Source organism: Danio aesculapii, chromosome 13 (genome assembly GCF_903798145.1).
Source record: "Danio aesculapii chromosome 13, fDanAes4.1, whole genome shotgun sequence".
NCBI lineage: Eukaryota > Metazoa > Chordata > Actinopteri > Cypriniformes > Danionidae > Danio > Danio aesculapii.
The window spans coordinates 44,972,658-44,987,910 of NC_079447.1; the positions used below are offsets into that span (position 1 = coordinate 44,972,658).

General features: G+C 36.4%; 1 protein-coding gene across 5 annotated transcripts in view; it reads right to left on the reverse strand.

The window, feature by feature from the left end:
- gbf1 (golgi brefeldin A resistant guanine nucleotide exchange factor 1) overlaps window positions 1-15,253 on the reverse strand; it is a 197,086-nt gene that overhangs the window by 35,501 nt on the left and 146,332 nt on the right. For all 5 annotated transcript variants that reach the window (XM_056470372.1, XM_056470370.1, XM_056470369.1 and 2 more), the window contains 9 exons: window positions 11,859-11,941; window positions 8,069-8,305; window positions 6,380-6,473; window positions 6,130-6,306; window positions 5,899-5,963; window positions 4,138-4,255; window positions 3,986-4,057; window positions 2,029-2,123; window positions 1,785-1,938 (listed from right to left, as the gene is read on the reverse strand). In XM_056470372.1, coding sequence (XP_056326347.1) covers window positions 1,785-1,938; window positions 2,029-2,123; window positions 3,986-4,057; window positions 4,138-4,255; window positions 5,899-5,963; window positions 6,130-6,306; window positions 6,380-6,473; window positions 8,069-8,305; window positions 11,859-11,941 — 1,095 coding nt within the window. The remainder of the gene's footprint in view (window positions 1-1,784; window positions 1,939-2,028; window positions 2,124-3,985; window positions 4,058-4,137; window positions 4,256-5,898; window positions 5,964-6,129; window positions 6,307-6,379; window positions 6,474-8,068; window positions 8,306-11,858; window positions 11,942-15,253) is intronic.

Sequence of the window (15,253 nt, forward strand, 5' to 3'; positions counted from 1 at the left end):
AAAACTAAACAATTTCAAAATATAAAAACTAGTTAAATCTACCTCTAAAAACTAATTAAAACGAACTGAATTTGAAAACAAAGTCAAAATGAAATAAGTACTAAAACTAATGAAAAATCCAAAACTATTATAACCTTGCTTAGTTTCGTCACTTTACACTTTGCTCTTGTTTTGACTCATAGCTGAACAGCCACTCAATCTCTTTAACCAATGGTCAATGCTGATTCCACATGCACAATTATGGCAGTCACCTCTTGTTGGGCTCACTTTATAAGGACTTTACCCGATTCAGAAGAATAAGCAAGTGAAAGAAACTGCTTTTGTTGTCTGTTCAGCTACAAAAACTGAGGTGATGATACTAAGCAAATAACATAAGTAGAAAAAGAAAACAAATATTTTTTTTCTGATATAATAATTTGGATTAGCATATTATTACCCAATTTTACACAAGCGAATCCCTCTGATCGAGAAGTACTGTGCAAATCGTATGCAAATGCTGCTTTGTTTACTGTTTGTATGTGTGCAGCACAAGTTTCAGTCTCCCTTTTGTTGAATAGAATACTGCCACCTGTGGCTATGGAAAGACACATCCCACATTGCTCTCTTTTCAGTCAACTGTCATCCGATTGGTTACTTCCCAAACTAGCTTGACAGGTCACCACTGATGACTCAACAATGCCCAACAGATGACCATTGGATTTTGTTTCTCTGTTTTTAAAGTCTAAGGATGCTTTCACACCTGTAGATCGATTGTTTTGCTCATTGTTTATTTTCGTTATTGGTGCAGTTTGCTTTCACACGGCAAACTTTCTAATCGGACCAAAATAGTTAAAACAAGTCACGTGTGAGTAAGCTTTGCTCACATTGGTCAGTTTCAGGGTTTAGTTCTGCTCAGCTGTCATGTCGGTATTTTAACTTATGATAAGCAATAAGACATTATAAGTGAAAAGGCGCACTTTAATTTTCACACCTACAGACATTGTCACCTAATATAAATCACAGAGGTAAGACTTTCTCATACATAGCCTCATTTCAGTTGTCGAGTTGAGTAAAAATCTATCTATTGTTAATCAATGTATAAAAAACCTTGGCTAGAATTATGCATTATAGCAGGGGTGGGCAAACTCGTTCCTGGAGGGCCGGTGTCCTGCTCAGTTTAGCTCCAACACTAATCAAACACACCTGAACAAGCTAATCAGTATCTGCAAGATCACTAGAAATCTATAAGCAGGTGTGTTTGATTAGAGTTGGAGCTAAACTGTGCAGGACACTTGCCCTCCAGGACCGAGTTTGCCCACCCCTGCACTATAGGGTTAAATTATACAGGGAGATAACAGATGAACCAAGATTGCAGTCAGACCATGAAGCAGATCAATGTGGATGTTTCATTCGTGTCAGTGCAGAATTTCGGACAGATTAATTTGGTGCAGATCCGAGTGCGATCGCTGGATTCCCATGTTCCACTAACCGTTAACTGGGCAAACGAGACAGTTGTCTAGGTGTGAAAGCACTCTAAAACAGTGGTGTTTAACCCTGTTTCTAGAGATCTACCTTCCTGCAGAGTTTATCTGCAACCTTGATCTTGACACCAGTCCTTAATTACCAACTGCTCCTTCAGATCTTGCTTAATTGGTTTTGTTGTGTTTGATCAGGGATGGAGCTGAACTCTGAATCTCCAGGAACAGGGCTGAGCACCCCTGGTCTGAAATGTTTATTTCCTGTTATGATCAGTGTTGTTACAATAGAGAGTGTGAGTTTGTACTGTATATGTCAAGAATGTGTACCTGTGAGCCGATGTCCTCTCTGCGCAACAAGCGTATGGCAAGCCTGAGCAATCCCACCACTGCTCTCTCCACCAGGAAGCAGCTCTCATTAGCATGGACACACAACTGATACAGATGATCCCGCACCGTTTGCCAAACACACGATACTCTGTCCCTGTAAACACACAGCCATCTCTCTGTCACCACATTTTCATCAACTAGTAATTCTTAACGCAGTAACAAAACCCGTTTGCGTGAGCAATACCTGTTTTCAAGAATAATACGTAGAAGCATCTCCAAACAAAAAGCAGCATCTTCTTCATCATATGTTTCCTCATCGGGGGTCACAGAGATGAGAGCCTGAAAACATTCAGAAATAACTCAATCTAATGTAATCTAACATTAAGATGCAAACAGAAGATGATGGTTTAGTTTCTGTACACTGCAAAACTCAAAAAGCTAAAGTAACTCAAACCATTTGAGGAAACTAATTGCAACAAACCATTTAAATTCAAAAACTAATCCTAATGAGTACTGTGAACTTAACCCATTTGAGTAAATAAAGAAATTTGAGCACAGTAAAAACCCAATAAATGAACAGAACTCAAACTAACTGAGTACTGTACAGCTCAATAAGTTAAGGCAACTCAAACCATTTGAGGAAAAAACTAATCTATACGAGTACTGAGAACTTAAGTTGAAGTAATGAAGTATTTACAATGCATCCGGAAAGTATTCATAGCACTTCACTTTTTCCACATTTATTCCAAAATGGATTAAATTAATTTATTTCCTCAAAATTCTACACACAATACCCCATAGTGACAATGTGAAAAAAGATTTATTGAAAATGTTGCAAATTTTAATAAAAAAAATTTAAAACCTGAAAAATCACATGTACAGAAGTATTCACAGCATTTGCTCAATACTTTGTTGATGCACCTTTTGCAGCAATTACAGCCTCAAGTCTTTTTAAATATGATGCCACAAGATTGGCACAACTGTCTTTGGGAATTTTTGCTCATTCCTCTTTGCAGTACCTCTCAAGCTCTATCAGTATGAATGGGAAGCAATGGTGTACAGCCATTTTCAGATCGCTCCAAAATGTTCAATAGGATTTGGATCTGGGTTCTGGCTGGGCCACTACAGGACATTCACCAAGTTGTTGTGAAGCCACTCCATTGATATTTTGGCGGTGTGCTTTGGGTCTTTGTCCTGCTGGAAGATGAACAGTTGCCCCAGTCTGAGGTCAAGAGCGCTCTGAAGCAGGTTTTCATTCAGGATGTCTCTGTACTTTGCTGCATTCATCTTTCCCTCTATCATGCCTTGTCTTCCAGTTCCTGCTGCTGAAAACCATCCTCACAGCATGATGCTGCCAACAGCATGCTTCACTGTAGGGATGGTGTTAGCCTGGTGATGAGCGGTGCCTGGTTTTCTCCAAACGTAACACCTGGCATTCACTCCAAAGAGTTCAATTTTAGTCTCATCAGACCAGAGAATTTTGTTTCTTATGGTCTGAGATGCCTTTTGGCAAATTCCAGGTGGGAGTGGCTTCGGTCTGGCCACTCTGCCATACAGACCTGATTGGTGGATTGCTGCACAGATGGTTGTCCTTCTGTAAGGTTCTCCTCTCTCCACAGAAGAACGTTGAAGCTCAGACAGAGTAACTATTGGGTTATTGATCACCTCCCTGACTAAGGCCCTTCTACCTGATCACTCAGCTTAGATGGCTGGCCAGCTCTAGGAAGAGTCCTGGCGGTTTCAAACATCTTCCACTTATGAATGATGGAGGCCACTGTGCTCATTGGAACTTTCAGAGCAGCAGACATTTTTCTGTAACCTTCCCCAGCCTTGTGCCTCAAGAAAATACTGTCTCGGAGGTCTACAGACCATTCCTCTGACTTCATGCTTGATTTGTGCTTTGACATGCACTGTCAACCCTGGGACGTTATATAGACAGGTATATGCATTTTCAAATCATGTCCAATCAACTGAACTTACCACAGGTGAACTCCAATTACTCTGCTGAAACATCTCAAGAATGATCAGTGGAAACAGAATGTACCTGAGATCAATTTAGAGCTTCATGGCAAAGGCTGTGAATACTTATGTACATGTGATTTTTCAGGTTTTTTATTTTTAACAAATTTGCAACTATTTAACTACACTCATTTGATTTGATAAGGTTGACTGTTGGGCTTTAACCAAAAAATTGACCTTACCTTCATGAGCTCCTGCAAAGACTCCAGCTGCAGAAACTTGCTTTCTGTATTTAGCTTCTCTGGGTCACATTGCTGAAAGATGAAAATATTGATATTTAATTTATCTACATAATCAAATCAGACCAAAAATGATCTTTAGAAAGAAAACATACTTTTATGCAGAGCAGTGCAGCTTGCTTGGCCTCCTGGTTCTCAGTGGAGGGACCTCTGAGCCCTGACTGTTCACTCAGTGTTAACCAGCTGACAAAACTCAAAACAGCAGACTCACCCCTGACAGAAGTACAGGCAAAATCATTGTTGACAAACACTTTTAAAAAAGAGCTTTTTTCCCAGTAGAATCAATGTGAGGTGTAGGATGATAAAAACACTTAAATCTTAAATAATTATTTAATACTCTTTTAATACTGCATATTCATGAATCAAGATGAAAGGTATTGCTCTCATAAGAGTCAAATGAGCCCCAGCTGGTGTTGGTCTACTTGTATTTCAATAGGGCATCACGCAAATGTCAGAGAGCCTGATATTCGCCTCCAAAGTACATACACCGTGACAAATACAAAGTCAAATAAACGACCATTCACTACATAACAGGTATCAATTAATACAGCATCGTGGCACAAACTGGTTTGATGAAAGGACGACGTGCTAACAAAAGCATGCAATGCCGAAAATACACATTTAGATACAGTTAGTTAAAGTATTTTTGTATTTTGAGCAAACAACTGCCTCTTATTTTTGTAGGTCAAATGAGCAATTTAGTATTCATTTTAAAATATATATTTTAGACATCTTAGATCGTTTAAGGCTTAATAAAGCACATAGATTATTTGTACTAGAAGCCACAAGTACAATAACTACTATATAAGTACTAAATTATTAAACAGTTAAATAACAAAAATGATATAAAGAACAATTACAGCTGTGACACTTCTTAATCTCTAAATTAAGACACTTTTTAATGTCCGGATAAACAGGATATCTGAAGCACCTTGTTGTGTGTTTAAAAAAAAGTCAAAAAATTATCTAATACAGGGGTTTTCAAACTTTTAGGACACACGCCATCTTTTAAATACTAAGGACCCCTGTGAAGTTCACCTTAGGACCCCAATCCTAAAAGCTAAACTGCATCTATATAGCTTATTGTATAAAAACCCAAACTGTGCTGTAAAAAATGTAAATTATTCACCTAAATCAAGTCACCTTCATTTCTATTTTGATATTGCACAATAACATATTGTTTCCTAACAATTACAATTCTTCAACATTTATTTTAATTTAATTATTTCCCTCATTTAAATATTTTATTACTCGATTTGTCTATTATACTATGTTACATTAATTATTTTATGATTATTATATTATTTTGTGTTATATTAATTGGACTTGGATTTTTTTAGAAAAAATATTTTAGATATATTATATTATACTATATTATTCAATCATTCATTCATATTATTTTGGGCTTAGTCCCTTTATTAATCTGGGGTCGCCACAGCGGAATGAACCTCCAACTAATCCACCACATGTTTTACGCAACGGATGCCATTCCAGCTGCAACCCATCACTGGGAAACATCCATACACTTTCATCTACACACACTTACACTACGGACAATTTAGCTTGCCCAATTCACCTATACCACATGTTTTTGGACTTGTGAGGGGAAACCGGAGCACTCTGAGGAAACCCACATAAACATGGGGAGAACATGCAAACTCCACACAGAAATGCCAAAAGACCCAGCCAAGGCTCGAACCCGCGACCTTCTTGCTGTGAGGTGATTGAGCTACCCACTGTGCCGCTGTGCTACATTTTTATACCGCTTCTCCAAAGATTTCCAAGAACCCACCATATCACTTGCAACCCCTTTGGGTATCCTCGGACCCCAGTTTGAAAACCCCTGACCAACATACCTGTTTGAAGGCGTCTCTTCACGTTGTAAAGAAATCTTCTCATTAGGATCCAAAAAGTCCTCAACCTTTTAACAAGAATAAAACATTCATTCACATCAAAACAAATCTTCCTATGTGACAGTGGGTGGCACTATTGCCTGAAGTATTTTCTCTTTGCTAGTGTCTCCTACATGCACAAAGCAAGAAGCATTTGCTATGGGTTTTCAAGTGACATGTTGACACTCATCTCACCTCAACCATGGTCTTGGGTAAAAGCTCAGCCCTGAAAAGCTGCAACATAGAGTCCATGATGTTTTTCCATCCATCTCGTAAAATATCGCCATGACGATGCGCCAGGCTGAACACAGTCTTGGCAGCGACTTGAGCCTTCCTGTTACTGCCAAACACGGTGGGTAGGTTCTCTACAGACTAAAAGCACACATACTCCAATCAGATCGGTTTGCTCATGACCTAAACTGAATGCTTATGGTAGGTTCTTTACCTCAGAGCTGAGTGTAGTAAACTTGCAGAGGGAAATGATCAAGTTATCAAAGACGTCACTGAAGCCGTAGTGTGCAGAGATCATGGCACATTTCCTGAACGCAAAAGTAGAGCATCAACATCAAAATCATAATCTTGATTAAAGAAATAGTTCAAACAAAAAAATTAATTCTGTCATCATTTACTTCATAAGTAGTACGAACACAGTTTCTTTCTTCTGAGGATGTACAAAGAAGATATTTTGAAGAATGTTGAAAAGCTGAAGCCATTGACCTTGATAGTATTTTTTGTTCCTGATATGGATATCTGTGGCTGCTTCCAACATTCTTCAGAAACATCGTGTTCAGAAATTCAGAAAAGTTGATAACCACTTGAGTGTGAGTAAATAATAAGGACATTTTTTCTTTATCTACATAAATATACAACAGGTTAGCAATAAGAATTTTAATACATGTGAATTAAGGTTGTCAATATCAAATTTTCCATGATTAACTGTCATTTAAATTACCAATCGATAAATTGGCAACCTTAACAATGCAAGATGTGCAAGTGACACTTAATCTGTAAGCATTCTCACCGAAATTAAACGTATTTACAGTAGATAAAAGGCTAGTTAGATTGTAAAAATGATCTGTAATTGATCATTTAACAGAGCCATCTAAATATTCAATAAAAGGAATAATACAGTACTAAGTGTAAATAGAATTGACTGAGATGTGCACAACTGGTGCATTAGTCGTTGTTATTTTCTTTTTAAATGTACATAGGAAATTGTGCATTATAAGCAAAATCTGTAGAATACGAAAGGCCAATGTTGACTCATGAATAGGGATGGGTATCGTTAAGGTTTTAACGGTATTACTACTTTTATCGATACCACTTATCGGTTCGGTACTTTTTTGATGAAAAACAACACTTTATATTATTATGAAGTTTTTAATGAAAAAAAAAACATAATTGTAAAACAATTAAATAATTTTTTTTGCTGTAAAATAATGTACAATGGTTGAAGGAAAATGACTCTGTTTTAACCATTTTCTGGCAGAAGTCAGGATCTTTCTAGGTTTATTGTGCTCCATACAGTTGAAAATAACCTCTTTGAGTTGCAAAATGCAGTTAAATAATCAGATAATGTTTAAGATTTTTACAAAATCTGCATTTAGGAGATATAAAACTGATATAAACAAGTAAAGCTTGTCACTTCCAACAAAATGGATTAACAGTTTTATTCACATCACCTTTGACTTCGACCAATCAAATGCTCACTAGTATCTGACATGCCCCGCCCCCTTTAAGACACTTCACATTTGATGCGCTTACGCTCAACCATTCTAGCTGTGATGAAACAAAATGCTATTGGCTGTTTATTAAAAAGAGAATGAGCTACATCTCACCCTCTCTTCATATTTCGATTTAGATTACGTCAAACATGAAAAAATACATTTCAAAGCACTTCATGGGACTTTTAACAAGCTTATGCATGCTTATTATGCTTTTATGCTCTTATGCTTTTTTTTTCGATGTGTCTGTTGTACGTTTTGTGTGTAAGCTGCATACACATCAGCTCAATGCAAGCTAAAGACATCAACTTAATCAACTTTTAAAAATTCCCATCAAATTAAAGGACTTGATTTGAACTCTAATTTGAAGGCAGTTTCTAAAACCGGTCCGCCAAATCTGCAGGTCTTACCTAAAGCCAGCAATAGCCTTCTGAATAATAGTATCATCCAGGCTCTTGTCGAAAACATAGGAGAGGGCGGCAATAGTGGGTCCCCAGGTCATGGAGAAGAGGTCACGGTCGTAACTGCTGTCCGGCACATGCAGGAACATCCCTTCAGCGGAGGCTCCTCTGTGCAGCAGAACACTCCACACATAGTTCTCCTTCACCAGCCCCGTCTGCTCGTCCGGCATCACAATCTCCTCGTTCCTGCAGGACCACATACGTTTATCTCCACTTATCCCATCTGAGCCATTGTATACATCATTAGCAAGAGCTATTATATCCGCACACTTAAAGACCAAAGGCGGGAGGTTTATAACACATAAATAAACAGAGCTCAACAAGATTTTTTTTTTGGTACTTACTTTCATATAAATAGAGAAACTAATACTTTTATTTAGCAAACAGGCAATTAGTTGGTCAGAAATTAGAGTAAAGTAAATATTTACTAAATACTTTAAATAATAATTGCTTTTCATAAACTAAGTCTCTTTATATTTGACAAAAATCACTTTTGGTCAAAATATTGGATGCTATTGTATATATATTTTTCACAGTTGGGTAATTGGAAAGATATTTAAACATCAACAAGAGTACTAACCCATCCATTCATCCATCTTATTCTTTTCATTCATTCACTAGAAACATGGTTATGAAGATTGAATTTGTATATGAGGTTTTCACGAAACTATCAAAACCAAAAAAAAAACACTATTTTAAGCTATTTCGTCATCATTTCATTGTGAAATTAACTGGATTTGGTGAGATATAGCTATATAACTTCTCCCATATTTTACAATTCTATCACACTATCATCCCGTAAAGGTATTTTCCCGTATTTCTCCCATATTTTCAATCTTTCTATGAAAGCTGGCAATAAACATTAAAAAGCCAATCCTCCCTATACGCAACCCATACCGCCGAAACACAAGGGGACGCCCCTCGATCTTAAATGCGAGTCTGTTCTGCGCTTTAATTTTATTTCGGAATGAAAACACATTCCCTTCCTTTTCATTACAGGCGCCGTTGCCCCTCCTATGCAATCTGCAAAACAGTCAGGCCATGTAGTGGCACGTGACTGTCAGACGCAATCCATAATGATAAATAGACGCCGTTTCCCAAGTGGATCCTGTACACGCACTTTGAAGCAGAGCGGATGCCTTATTTTCACACCACAATTTGGACAGCTATGCTGATATTATAATTAAATTGATTACAATAAAATACAGTTGCAACTATGCACTGCTGGAATTAAAATCAAAAAACCTTAATTCATAGTGTATAACTCCAGAAATAATTTCATATTCTTAATTTGTAATAACAGCTTAAAGTCATATAGCTATGATGTAACTCAATAGCAGCTCTACTTTCATAAATCCATACATACACTTTACTGGAAAACAATACGGTATGCTTAGATTTACATTTTCAGCTCAATCTATTGAACGCGTACAATATTTTTCCTAGTTATTTCACAAGTAATCTTGTAAACAGCATGCCAGCCATGCAGACAACTTTAACATACAGGGCCAAATTATTTCAGAATCTGTATTTATATCAGAAGAACAAACACATAACTGAAAATCAAATGTTTTGGTTTGTGTTATCAACAAAATTAATATATGGCAGGTGGAATTAAGTCCAAAACACTCTTACAGAAGACCAATCTCTACTGTTTAACTCTAAATACTAAAAAAGACCCCATAGTTTTTCGCAATTTCGCGATCGCTGAATCCAACACAAAATCAACAAAAAGTCGAAATTTTTTTGTGCTACTGCAAAATTCTTAATTAAATGAAAAATAATCGCAAAAATGTAAAAAATCTCATTAAACATCCAATTCAAAATCATATAATCAAATGATATTTATTTCAGTTTGCAATGAACTGTTTTACATGACTTATAGACGTGCATACATAGCCCGCGTGATGCATTTGAGTGTCTCTCAAAAAATGACGCCTCACCTGCGCCCTCACAATCATTACATTACATGGAAGTGTTTTTCAGCCTGTGCAGTAAGCAGAAGTGGATGAAGCACGAGATATTTACATGTCAAGTTAATGCAAAGATGTGATTAGGCATCCTGTGGCACAAATCAAGTGAATAACACGACACAAATTAGGCGGTTGATGCGCGTCAGACTGTGAAAGAAAGCAGGAGCAAACATCTAACAAGCTGACAATGATGGGGTTTGGCTTAAGAATGATGGCGCTGGACGTGACCGAATTGAAGGACATTATTTTTGCTTCACATGTATGGCTGGTATGATGTACTTCAAATTGATAAATATTTTATTTAACTCTTTCCCTGTAGTTAACGAGAGAAAACGTTTCCCTGTCATTGACGAGTTGCATGACAATCTGTGTTTTAGGATTATTACAGTAGGGGAAGCCCTAATGCATGTCCTGAGTGAGGTACATGATGTCAGATGCTCCGGGGAGGGAAATCTGGGAGAAAGTAAGATCGTGAATAAAATTAAAAGTTATATAAAATCCTTTGGCTTAATGCCTACCGTTTTAGATCTTGACTTGACAAGAGATCAAAATAAAGAAGCTTTATTTTAATGATTTGTGACATTGTGTCAGACTGCACACCTAACATAGTAGGATACCTAATAAGAGATATGAATATATAGTTGAAGTCAGAATTATTAGCCGCCGTCAATTATTAGCCCCCCCCCCTGTTTATTTTTTTTCCCAATTTCTGTTTAACGGAGAGAAGATTTATTCAACATATTTCTAAACCTAATAGTTTTAATAACTCATTTCTAATAACTGTTTTATTTTATCTTGGCCATGATGACAGTAAATAATATTTGACTAGATATTTTTCAAGACATTTCTATACAGATTAAAGAGACATTTAAAGGCTTAACTAGGTTGATTAGGTTAACTAGGCAGGTTAGGGTAATTAGGCAAGTTATTGTATAACGATGGTTTTTTCTGTAGACTATTGAAAAAATATATAGGAGCTAATAATTTTGACCTTAAAATGGTTTTAAAAAAAATAAATATATACATACATACATATATATTATAAATTATATGTATATATATATATGTATATATATATATATATATGTACATATATAATTTATAATATGTATGTATGTATGTATGTATGTATGTATGTATGCATGCATGTATGTATATATATATATATATATATATATATATATATATATATATATATATATATATATATATATATATATATGTATGTATGTATGTATGTATGTATGTATGTATGTATGTATGTATGTATGTATGTATGTATGTATGTATGTATGTATGTATGTATGTATGTATGTATGTATGTATGTATGTATATATATATATATATATATATATATATATATATATATATATATATACATATACACACATATATATTATAAATTATATGTATATATATGTATATTTATATGTATATGTATATATATATATATATATATATATATATATATACACACAGATATATATATATATATATATATATATATATATATATATATATATATATATATATATATATACACAAAAATTTGCGGACATATTTACTAATATATATATATATATATATTTTTTTTTTTTTTCTCTCAAAATTGTTCGCAAGTTTCTGTATAAACGTGGTTTTATTCACAAAGACCTTCATCATACAAAAACTTATCAGTGAAAAAATGTATTGTATTAAACATCTCCCCCATTTTATATATTAGAAAAAGCAACAACTGCAAGTGAACAAGACAACGAGCACTAACTTGATGGCATTGTAGATGTCTTCCAGCATATCTTGATCAAAGTCATTTCCTCCGTTCACACCTTTGAGATTCTTCTTGAATTGCTGGGAAAATAAAATAAAACAACAAACAGGAGGAGGAAACTGATTAAAATGCCTTCATTCCATCCAATTACGGCGACATCCTCCAACTATCGCCTTTCAAATCCAATAATTGGTCTCGGTTTATTACTGCTGGTGTCACTTAATAGGTGTTAGTGTTAAGCAGGCTGGTCTAAGGCCAAGCTCAGCTCAAATAAACACACAGACGTCCGCTGCTGAGTGATGGCGTTAGGCCACTGTTTTACTGCATACTTTCTTAATGGCAGGTAAAGCAAGGGAAACCCGAGCTTCCTCCCCCCGAGAGAGGGATGAACAGAAGGAGAAATAAACAGAGGAGTAAACAGAGGGTCTTTCCAGGACTGCATTTTCTATGGCTGGAGAGAGGGAACAGACACACACACACACACACGCACATAAATGCTAGCTGACACAGAGACAAGACAGCTGGACGTGCCGTCTGCCAAAAGCCCAGTCCCGCCGCGTCTCCTGCTGCTCGCCTTTCACTTCTCCACCGCTGATCCCCTCTGTGCTCAGACTGAATACCTGCTGATTACCATTCCCACTGCTCCCTGTATTCCTTTACAACACTGAAGGTTTGTGTGATCATCTGTTTAAATGGATCTGGTGCTAACGCATGGAAAACTCAAGGTGTCAGTGGGTGCTGAAGAAAAGATGCAAGCAGCCGCAGCCACACGTTACACATCTTTTTTTTCTCTCTATTATTAATTTCTCAGTGAATATTGGTCACAATAGAACAAAACAGATTTATTAAATGGATATTTTTTTTAAAACTAATATTTTAAATCACCAAAAATCATTAGGAATAGAAAGATAATACAAATTAATTAAAAAAAAAACTAACTCTTTGTTTGTTTCTCTTGATTTTTGCTCTTTATAATTTTTTATGTAATATTTCACCTAAACATTTCAATTTGGGCTACTAATTTCGTAATCTTGTTAGATTAGCTTTAGATTTGGCTTCAGAGCTGACTAATGCCGAGTTCAGACTGCATGATTTTAGCCCCCATTTTGACTAACCGGCAGGTTTTGAGAAATCGCAGACAAATGCCTGAAATCACAGGTAAATCGATGCTCGTGCACGCGAGTAACAATCACACAATCGCATGATCAAAAATGCGATCTGAGAGAATCGTCGATGATTCGCCGATGCAAGTGAGATATTTGGTAAATATCTGTAGCTATCGGCGATTCAAATCATGCCGTGTGAAATGAGTTTTGACTGAAAAGAACATCGGTGATCGCCTACAGCCAATGAGAGAGAGCAGCATTCACTAGTGTGTGTACCTGAGGCCAGCATGAGGTTGAGGGAGAAGTTAAAAGCGCTCATTTTCAGTTTATTTGGACCCATGAAATGGAGGAAAAACTAGTGGAAATTTGGCAGGAGCACCAGTGTCTGTTTGACATGTCATGTGGGCAATATAACAACCGGGTCAAAAAAGAAAGCAGAGGAGTAATTGCTAATTCCCTTCAAACCCAAGTGAGCAAATATGTCTATTTTCTACCCCATTAAAGGCTTCTTTCTCGTTATGTAGTTAATAACAAAAGATATACTATGCGTTTTTGGTTGTGAGACGTAGTTTGGATGTAGTTGTCAGCGATTTTTCCTATTTTAAAGTCATGCAATGTGAAACCCCCTGTCGCCGATCCATCTTGCAGTGTAAACAAAGCAGTGACAAAAAAGCTAGCCCAGATAGTCATGCAGTGTGAAAACATCTGTGACACGACTACTTTTAAAATCATGCAGTCGGAACTCAGCATAATCTAATGTATATGCACAAATATAATATTGTGAAGCGTCCTTTTAAAAAATATATTAATCTAAATGAGACATTTGTGAGGGGTGTACTCATTATGCGCTGTTAATTAAATTAATTTCTATTAATTTATTAGAAAAGTAACCAATTCTATTTTTATTTATCTTTCAATCTTTTTTTTTTTCTTTCACGGTAAGGCAGATTTTTAGCAGCCATTCCTGCAGTTCACAATGACACTTCAGAAATCATTTTAATATGTTAATTTGGTGTTTATGTAAAAGGTATTTCCATTATCAACAAGACAGTTGTGTTATTCGGTCTTTTTGTAGATACTGTGATATCTATTTTTGTTTAGAAAAGCTTAAAGAACTGGAAATCTAAAAGATTTATTTATTTTCAATAGAATTCTTCAAGTAGGCATCGCTGCAGCCTAGAGACCTCCAAGTGGGAGGGATTGCACAGCAAGTAGGCTGGGTGATCTCCAAATGGGAGGGACTTATATCACAAGTAGGCTGGGTTTGGGGTTCTGGTGGGAGTAGTAGACATTATTAAAACACTACCGGTTACTGCGAGATTGAGTTTAGGATTGGGGTAGGTGTAGACGTTAATAACACACAACAGGATACTGTGAGGTTGGGTTAAGGGTTGGGGTTGGTGTTGGTGTAGTAGATATTAATAAAACAACAGAATTCTGTGATGTTGGGGTTAGGGTTGGGTTTGGTGTAGACATCAATTAAGCACAACAGGTTATTGTGATGTTTGATTTAGGGTTGAGGCAGGTGTAGATGTTTATAAAACCCAGGTTACTGTGAGGTTGGGCTTAGGGTTGGGGTATGTGTAGAAGACGTTGATAAAACACAACATGTTACTGTGAGATTGAGGTTAGGGTTGGGGTAGGTGTAGACGTTAATAAAACAACAGGGTACTGTGAGGTTGGGTTTAGGGTTGAGGTAGGTGTAGAAGACATTGATAAAACAACAGGATACTGTGAGCTTGGGTCTAGGTTTGATGTTGGGTTTAGGGCTGGGTTTGGTGTAGACATCAATTAAACACAACGGGTTATTGTGAGGTTGGATTTAGGGTTGAGGCAGATGTAGATGTTTATAAAACCCAACAGGTTACTGTGAGGTCGGGTGTAGGTTTGGGGTAGTTGTAGACAATAAAAAAACACAACAGAGGACTGTAAGTTTGGGTTTAGGGTTGGGGTAGGCGTAGACCTAAATAAAACACAATACGTTATTGTGAGGTAGGGTTTAGGGTTGAGGTTGGTGTAGTAGACATTAATAAAACAACGGGATTCAGTGATATTTGGTTTAGGGTTGGATCTGGTGTAGACATCAATTAAACACAAGATTAATTAAATATCACGTTTAACAACTATAGTGAGACGTGATCCAGCGGTATATCCTTGATAAAGTGACTGTGCGTGTGTGTGGTCATGTGGTGTGCATTTTCAGCGGACGGAGGGCTGTTCAGATATGCTAGATGAAACGCCAGTGTGGATGTGGATCATTTTAATTCTAAAATGCCATTTTAAAAC